Source organism: Anguilla anguilla, chromosome 9 (genome assembly GCF_013347855.1).
Source record: "Anguilla anguilla isolate fAngAng1 chromosome 9, fAngAng1.pri, whole genome shotgun sequence".
Lineage (NCBI taxonomy): Eukaryota > Metazoa > Chordata > Actinopteri > Anguilliformes > Anguillidae > Anguilla > Anguilla anguilla.
This window is the reverse complement of record NC_049209.1, coordinates 20,583,867-20,593,097: the sequence shown is the minus strand read 5'-3', so window position 1 is coordinate 20,593,097 and position 9,231 is coordinate 20,583,867. Positions and strand designations below refer to the sequence as shown.

Below are 9,231 nucleotides of genomic sequence, written 5' to 3'. Positions count from 1 at the left end.
AACCGTGTTCAACAGGGCCCCGCCAGTCCTTCTTAGGCTATAGCTAAACAGTTGAGGCCTGAATCATTTGTGAAAACTACTAATGAATGCATGTGTGTAAACAGGGATCCAACAGTATTACATCTGTGAAAGTTAAGCCCTCACTTCCAAGGATACTTTTCAAAATGGTCAAGGAAATAAATAGCTAATTAATTATTTTAGAAAAGGTTGTACGAAATGGAACAATACACATTATATTAAAAGAGCTGTCCTCACTGTGAGCAGTTTATCAGGGAGGTTGTATGCTATGGAAGATGGCCTTAATAGCATTGAATTACTATCAGTTTGGGTTTTCGTTGTACGGGATAGGCATGGCTAAGAAAAAAGTTCTGAGAAACAACCCATCAGAAATCCCATCGGAGCTCTGTGTAAATGTGGCTCAGGGGAGGCACGTCTATTGTTCAGGTAAAGACGTAATTGGTTAAATGAAACTTGTTGTGCAGTCCATTGAGGCATCCCATAATTAGAGGAGAATACAAGTCTAGTAAACTGCCTCAAACACAAGGCAGAGGCAATTAAAACACCACAACGTGGCAGTTCACATGCAGGAAGAAAGACACAATATTAACTTAGGTAAACATTATTTTATTTTTTAACTTTATTTAAATCCTCAACAGCAAGTTAGCTTATCTGTGGTCAACAGCCATGAATGTAAATGTCAGAGTCTGGATTTCTGAACAGACTGTGAAATGATACAAATGAAAGGACACATTTTTACTACCCTTACTTCATTGTAATAATTTATCAATATTGCTATAATACTTCTGTACTGAATATACTGATGGACCAACACGCCACTGTCAAGAAGCTAACTAAGGACCCCTTCTAAACTCCACATAGTGGGCTCCACGAGGGTTCATCTGAAGGGAGACTTTGGTTTTGTACCTTGGTAAAAACTGGGTCTACTCTTTTCCGGGAAGGAAACCAAAAACAACAATGGCAACAAAAAGAATAAAATAACCAAACAAAAAAAACTATTTCATTTAAACTTAAAAAGGACATCATGAAATAAAAGGCACAGCACTACCACACCAAACACATCAGTTTGCTGTTTCTGGTGAAAGGTTTGTGTCTTCACAATATCTCTAATTCCTACTTTTATACAACAGCGCAATGAACAACCACTGATGTGTAAGTCTCTCACACGTTTAAGGGATTGCTAGTTCATTCTTTTAAAAAACACTGAGGATAGAATACAGGTGTGTGTATTCCTCGGTATTGTTCCCTCTTGAGAACCAGATGACCGGGATCGGTAGCTGTAGGGAAGGTATTTCACTGAGGAGCTGATGGGAAATGAAGTTCACAGTTAGAGGCTACAGAATTGGGGTTACACAAGCTCTGGACTTGATCTCCCGTTCACCACTCTGTAAAACATCCTTCCTCTTCCTTTGTCTACATTAAAAAGTGCTTCAGAAAAATGTCCAGCCCAGGTATTCCTCCAGTCTCAGTGTTGCAAGTCAATTTTTTTTTTTTTGTTACTCTATTTTTGGCTGGACCGCAACAGCGGGGCCAGCCCTACAAACGCGAATGTCTGTGACTGACTGACTGACTGAGTGAGTGATGAAGTTACACCATTGGTCGGCCGAGTTATGAAGTTACACCATTGGTCGGCCGAATCACGTGTGTTAGGCCAGCCACATACTAGGTTTTAATCTGGTCTTGTTTCCAGAGAAGCTGTGCTTTTTCAGCAGTCGGCTGTCATTCATTTTTATTTTTAAAAGTAAGTTCATTTAACACTGCAAGAAAAAACAAACTTTCAATTACAATTGTTGCAAGAAAGCCAGAACCAAGCTTATATTCTGCTACAGCAAGCTTTCTGACTCGTACGTATCCAGTGTTAAGTGACTTAGTGTAGTGTGCTTGGAAAAGGTTCCACTCGGCAGTTTGTGAACAATGTAGGTTACATCAAAGGCAGCAGACGTTTCTTCAGAAACCAAAAACTGTTTAAGGCTCCTGCCAGGTCCACAAGATAATATTGCTTCAGTATGCTCCAGTAATCCACTGTGACTGCACTGCAAGCGTGCATCACATGCTTATTACTTGTATCATTATAAACGTCACATCCATAGAGGAGTTTGAGAGCCAAGTCTTACCTTCCTCCATTAAATACAAAACTTGTGCTCTTGCTAACGAGCTGGGTTGAGGCAGGCCTGCGCACACTCACCAACCCGACTCTTACACTGCTTTGGCAGCAGACAGTTCTGATCCGCGAGGCTTTGATCAGCTGTCGGACTCTCCTCTTCTCTGGCGTGTAGAATGCCATCTCTCTCACATGTACACAGACACGTACGCACACATGAAGACAGACGTACGATGACATCACTACAGCGAAGAGGGAGGTGTCCTTGGTTTAGGGCAGAGGGGGCTGTGGGGTTTAGGGAGGGAGGTAGGGAAGATTTGGTTTAAAAAAAAACGACGTTTCTGAGGTTCACAATGTGAATGATACAAAAACTCTGCTCTTCATTTCCTCCACCCCACTGGCTCCACTCTTCTACCCAACCACTGCTGTTCCAAGTCTTCAAGTCCATCTTGGGTCATATCCCAGAATTCCCTGCTCAGTTGACCAGCACAAAGCCGTGTTGTGTGTCCACTGTATCCATCATCTCACACTCCAGGAAGGGATTGTGGAGCTCGGGGAGAGCCAGGCTGACATACCCAGCGCCAGGCACCTCAGCCTGGCCTTGGGTGGGTGGCTGGACTGGGTTCAGGGGGTACTGGTATTGATCCTGGGAGACGGGCTCCGTGGAGGGGGACAGGTCGCAGGCAGGGTAGGTGTACTGGTGCTCGGAGGGCAGGGCATGTGGGCTGGGGGGCAGTGCTGTGGGGTAAAGGCCCACGTAGGGGTCGTAGGACAGGGGCAGGGCTTCGGCACCGGGCTCCAGGAGGGGGCTGAGGGTCTGGGCCCGGGTGAAGGTGGGGGGAGGCTGCTGCTGTACTGGAGGCACCATGCCCTGCACAGGGGGCGGGCCTACAGAGTCTGGGTGACCAATTGCTGGGTGAGGTGGGTAGGCACCCTCTGCGATCTGCATCTGGTTGAAGTAGGCCTGCAGCTGGGACTGCTTCTGCAGGTACAGCCTCTTCTGGTGAAGCCTGTGGGAGGACCCAGAAAGCAAAGAGAGAGATGTCAGGGGTAAAAAATGAAGGGTGAAATGTGAGATGTTAGAGGTAAGAAATTAAGTTTGAAAGGTAAAGATTTGTTTATGAGGGGTGAAGTCCTCCTAGTTTGACTTAGTATAGGTTAGGTCAGAGTAATGCTTACTGTGTGAACTGTGTGAAGGTTAGGTCAGAGTAATGTTCACTGTGTGAACTGCACTTACTGTGTTCATGGCTATGAATAACTACAAAATGAGTATTTAACCTTATTGGACCTGTATTTGTAGTTGTTCCAATGACCTTTGTTTTGCACTTATTGTACATTGCTTTGGATAAAGGTGTCTGCCAAATAAATGTAATGTAATGAGGTGAAAGGCGAAATGTCAGAGGTAGGAAATTAAGGGTGAAAAATGAAAATTTGTCTATGAGGGGTGAGAGGTGAAGGGCAAGATCTCAAAGGTAAGAAACGAGGGGCAAGGGGAAGAGGAAGTGAGAGATGCGGGGGCGGGGTCACCCACCTGTGCTCTTGCAGCTGCTGCTCCAGACTCCGAGGCAGCTCGCTGCAGAACATGTGGCAGCTGCCCGGTCCGGCGGCCATCAGACCGGCTGTCTGTGAGGACAGAGGAGCGGTCAGCCGTCTCTCACACAAGGCTCAAGCCAAACAGAGGCACGGCCGTTTTCACTGCTGACCGCGGTCATGGCTGCCATTGCTACAGCGCATGGAAAGAGCATATTACCCAGAAACCCCCTTGAATGCCACTACCTGTGGTCAGGTGCATACGTTGGAATTCATTTAGCAATCAGTTAGTTGAGAAAGCTGCCTCACTGCCTCTGCCTCAGTGCGTAAAGGCTTTTTCTAAACCAGCTATCACTGCCCATTTATTCTTTTTGCCAATTCTGGAATGCCTATTTGTAGACCGTCTATGTAGGGCCGCCCATCAATTAAGGATATCGCAGAAAAAAAAATGCACTCTACCAACAAGCCCTCCTTTTCATTCAGTCCGCTAGCTGTCTCAAATTAGACTAAGGCAGCCTTGCCAGCTGAAGCCTTGCTTCTCAGGGTGACGCTATGGCTAATTACGAGCCTCTGGGTGGGGCTGCCAACCCCAGCCTGCAGTGGTACTGTCAGGTACCAGGCCTCAGCGCCAGAACCTATTAAACCAGCACTTCAGCAGACTGACGGCCCACTGCTTTACTGCCTTTCTTTCTTCTGCTTTCCAGTCTGGAGTCGGCTCCAGTGCCCAGACCGGCGTAATGCTACGGGCAAACCGGTCAGCGTTTAACTAACCCTTTCACGCTACGGAGCAATGGCATTATCCCCCGCAGTGTTGTGCAGAAGTGGATCCCGCAGCTCTACCTGCAGCTTGTGCGTGAGGTATTGCGTCTCCAGGCTCTGTCTCCTCGACAGCAGCGGCTGCTGGCCTCCGCTGGAGAACGCGGCTACATTGTCTTGCAGCTGGGAGCCGTCACCCTGGAAACACACGCAGAGACACAGGTGGGCATGAATACAGGCAAATTAACTCAGGGACACACAATACACAGACAGACAGGTGGAAGCGCAGGGAGACGCACACACACACACACTCAGAAAGAGACACGCAATAGTGGGAAAGAATCTCTTGCTGGCTGACATCTATAAGCCCATAAGCACACAGACTCACTGTGCCACATCCGTGCCACAAACAACCCACTCAGCCAAGATCTTAATGACACGCAGTCTATTGCCTCTTTCTGATCACACCGACGCAGGCACGTACACACTGGGGCGTGGTTTGACCCTCATTAGCCTCCCGCGGTTCGGGACGTGCAGTGCTCTGTCTGTACTGCCGTCCCGCGGCACGGTCACTCAGAGCGCACCCTCTCCCGTGACCCGCCGTGACCTCAGAGAATCCCAGAGTCCTTTATCGCCGCGGTGGAGGGCCGGCACGTTATCGCACAGAGGCCCTTTTGTGTTCAAACGCCGAGGCCTTGCACGCTCGTGTCCCCGCCCCCTTTTAGGGAAATCTCCCCCTCCCAGGTGCAGCGTCATCATCCGGCCCCACGCGCAAGGCCAGGCTCCTGCAGAGAGATCCCCGTCCCCTCCACTGCCCAGAACGGGGGCTCTGTGAGGGCCCAGTCACCAGAGAGAGCCTTGTTACCATGCCTGCAGTCACCATGCCCCGCCGTACTGTCGACACTCCCCAGACAATCGCCCACTTCTTCCGCCCGTTATGTAACCAGCCCGGGCGGTGAGTCACCCGGGCTCTGCTGGGGTTTGGGGTGACCCTCCCTGCATCCTGCGTACAGGGAGAGGGGGTGTGGGCTGTAGTTAGGCGAAGGGGGGGGGGGAGGCGGGGGGGGGACTGACCTGTAGCTGGGGGTCCAGCAGATACGGGTGGGGGCTGGCGGGGAGCAGGGAGGGGTCTTCCTGGGTGCCCATCTGCTCGTAGAGCAGCTGCACCTTGTTGAGCTCCAGGATGCCTTTGGTCCGGGCCAGGTTCTGTAGGTGCTGCCTGAACGCCACCAGCCCTGGAACCAAAGCACGCACACAGGTGGCATGAGCGAGGCGCTGCAGCTCAACACGCACACACAACACCGAGAACTGAGTCACCCCTCCCACTGGACCCCCCGGTATAGGCCAGTCCCCCCTGCCCACCCATGGCCATCATCCCCTCGTATAGAGAGAGAGAGAAACAGAGAGAGAGAGAGCGAGAGGTGCTCTCTGCTCTTCAGCAAAGTAAGCACAACACACACACACACACACACACACAGCCGCCAGCCACAAGCGAAACCTCCTCCTGCGCCAAGCAGTCTAACCATAGAAAGCGATTATAAAGTGTGCACAAATTAAGAATTGCAGGGAAGTGTGTAGGTGTGGTCTTTAAAGCCCAATTTGCTCCACACCATTAGTCCTCTGAGGGTAATAATAATTTCACAGGCTGGTAATCTGTGCCCGTTCAGGTGTGAAAGGGCCAGAGCTGGAGACGCTCAGCTTCTCTTTTATTAGACAAAATACACAGAGCCGCTCAGACCCCCTCCGGGGAGCAGGCCGTTCCAACAGAGAGGGGCGTTATACCCCAGCATGCACAACGCGAATGACTAGTTTGGTTGTGACCTACGCGCAAGCAGGAGATTAACATTGTTTAACAGATATGACAGAGATGATTCCACAACAGCCAGGCACACACACAGAGAATGAGGTCCAAAGATACAGAGAGATAGAGATAGAAGAGAGAGAGAGAGAGAGAGATTGATTGAGGGAGACAGAAAGAGACCCAGATTCTGAGACAAGCAAGAGGGAAAAAGCAGACCAGAGAAAGACCGAGGGAGAAAGAGATATGGAAAGAGAGAGATGCGCACACACAGACGGAAGAGAGAGCAAGGGGGTGGAGCTACCTTGCGTGAGGGAGGTGTCGGAGGCGCGGCGGCCCTCGCGGAAGCCGACTGGCGAGCGATTGTGGGCCTCCCTCCTGTGGGAGCTCAGTGCCTGCATGGCGGGGTTGGTGGGCTTCACGCCAGTGAAGGGAGGGGTCATGTGGGTGATAGAGGCGTCGGCCAGGACCATTTCGTTGAACAAGGGGGCATCCTCCAGGAGGCTAGCGTCGCTGTGGACCGATCCCATGTCGTACTCCGAGTCCATGCTTCCCAGGGACGGGTTATGGCCGACACTGTACAGCTTCCCTGTGGCCAATGCACACACACGCACATCTCTTCATATTTCCCACTCATATATTCCCTATAATGCCTGTCCACCGCTGCTGACATCACCCTTCCCTGATTGATCAATACAAAAGAACAGTAAAGACTCACACTTACTATATGCTCCATTATAAGCCTGATATGTTAGCCCACTGGGCTGGTTAAAGTTTTGACCCCACATGACTCTTCTTCAGAACATTATGATCTCATGCTTTTGATTTGCACTCTTTACTGAACTGCTGAGACATTCTGGAGAGTTCATGCTTTCCTCTCGCTGGTACCACACCAATACTCAAAATATCAATATGTTAATTGTACATCATCTACTCAATTCATATATACGATTGGTACAGATGGACTTCTCAGTAGGAGCAGTGTGCTGGACCGACTGTCCCCTGCTGATGATGTCATAGAGCTAACCTGAGCTGGGCACAGCCCCGCCCCGGTTGGTGACCTCCGACAGGGTGTGCCGGCGCTGGCCGAATCGGGCCGTCTGGAAGGCGGTGAAGACCTGGGCGGGGTCGTCCTCCCCGTCCGGCTCCGGCTCCTCGGTCTCGATGCCCTCGTCTATGGAGGTCTCCATCATGTTGCTCGGCAGCGAGGCGCTGACCTTTCGGCCACAGGCGGGGGGCAAGGGCTCCAGGAGGCACCCGTTCACCTGCGGAGGACACGCGAGGACACGCAGAGGACGGACCGTGAGTGCTTCTCTGGTCCGGTTTCAGATGTGGGGCTGGTTTGTCATGGAGGACATTCAAACTCTCTCCAGTGCTGTGTGCTTGCCTCATCATTAGCTGTTTGCAGACATGAAACTGGCATTTAAAAAAAAATTCTGATCTAACAAAACATCAGCTAGGGTTGCCATGAGAAGGATTAACAGGGATTTTTTTCCTTGTTTTTTGGGGGTAGTGGTGGATTCTCTGTAGATACAGTCTTAACCTTGATTAAAAAATGACTTCTGTTAACTGCATGTTCTGGTTGTGTTCTTTTTATATAGTCTGCGAAATATAGATTCCTTCTTAGTGCCCACAACCAGGGCATACGGGCACCATAAAGAGAAGTGCAGATTCTGCGATGTTTGAAATGCCGCTTTTCAGGAGCTGACGTGCTAACCTTTGTCACACTCTCATGAGAGTTTGCGCTTCATATCATCTTCCTATTTAGAGAGCAGCTTGGATAAAACAGTTTATCCCTTTGTTGTTCATAATGCCATCACTCTGGGCTTTTTCCTTTCCACGCCCCAGCTGTTAAAAGCCGTGTCCTGGCTTTCCGCAGTACACTCTGGAGCAATGTCTTTTGTTCCGGTCACGGTCTTGTGTAACATTTGACCGATGGATTGATTGGCGGATTTATTTGCAGGCATGCTACATCCTGCTCTGCTGAGGACTCTCTGTGCTGAGAGAGTGGGGACAGGGGGGGCGGGGGGGGGGGGGTTTCTCGCAAGAGGACAGATGACACACCAATCTGACATTGCTCACAAAGGCGATTATAAAATGTGCAGCGGCTGCAGCCTAATGTGTGGTAAACTAGCATGTCCTCAGTCCCTCCCTCATCTTTCTCCCGTCACATCGCAAGAGATGTGTGTGTGGGGGGGGGGGGGGGGGAGGGGGGGGGGAGAGCGGTCCCACCAGCACAGGGTAAGAGCAAACACACACACACACACACACACACACACACACACACACACACGACAGGAGTGTACACATAAAAATGTCACCTCCCCCTCCCACCACACCACTCTCCAACTGTCAGGAATCATCTGGATGCGTTGCCGGGGAAACGGGAGGCCTGCCTTGCGCTATACGATCTGTGATTCCAGTTTTCGCTCTGAAGTGAGCGGTGCCAGGAGCGCCTGTTACTCAGCACGCACGTGAAAGACCGCAACCCCGTACGCACTCCCTCCCACCCACCGACTCCCCCCCCGACACTCCCCCCTCCCCACGGTCTCGCTGTGAGGGATGGGGCTTTTGTACACGGTGTCCAGGTCATGTTGAAGGTTGAGGTTGTTCACTGCCGTGGGGCACATTACATAATGTCTCCTGTTCTCTCGATTGGAAAAAGGGTGACCCACCGCCTGTCTTATTCACAGGCGCGCAGCCAGCTACAGGAGTCTAGGGCATCCAGCTACAGGAGTCTAGGGCATCCAGCTACAGGAGTCTAGAGCAGCCAGCTACAGGAGTCTAGAGCATCCAGCTACAGGAGTCTAGAGCAGCCAGCTACAGGAGTCTAGAGCATCCAGCTACAGGAGTCTAGAGCATCCAGCTACAGGAGTCTAGGGCATCCAGCTACAGGAGTCTAGAGCATCCAGCTACAGGAGTCTAGAGCATCCAGCTACAGGAGTCTAGGGCATCCAGCTACAGGAGTCTAGAGTATCCAGCTACAGGAGTCTAGAGCATCCAGCTACAGGAGTCTAGAGCATCCAGC

The 9,231-nt window shown here is 50.8% G+C and overlaps 1 protein-coding gene across 1 annotated transcript in view; it reads right to left on the bottom strand.

Annotated features, from left to right (window-relative positions):
* Window positions 1-603: 603 nt before the first annotated feature.
* LOC118236418 (serine/threonine-protein kinase SIK2-like) overlaps window positions 604-9,231 on the bottom strand; it is a 43,668-nt gene continuing 35,040 nt past the window's right edge. The window contains exons 10-15 of the mRNA XM_035434780.1: window positions 7,231-7,468; window positions 6,508-6,792; window positions 5,480-5,640; window positions 4,490-4,603; window positions 3,651-3,742; window positions 604-3,129 (exon numbers count right to left, since the gene is read on the bottom strand). Coding sequence (XP_035290671.1) covers window positions 2,595-3,129; window positions 3,651-3,742; window positions 4,490-4,603; window positions 5,480-5,640; window positions 6,508-6,792; window positions 7,231-7,468 — 1,425 coding nt within the window. The 3' untranslated portion in view covers window positions 604-2,594. The remainder of the gene's footprint in view (window positions 3,130-3,650; window positions 3,743-4,489; window positions 4,604-5,479; window positions 5,641-6,507; window positions 6,793-7,230; window positions 7,469-9,231) is intronic.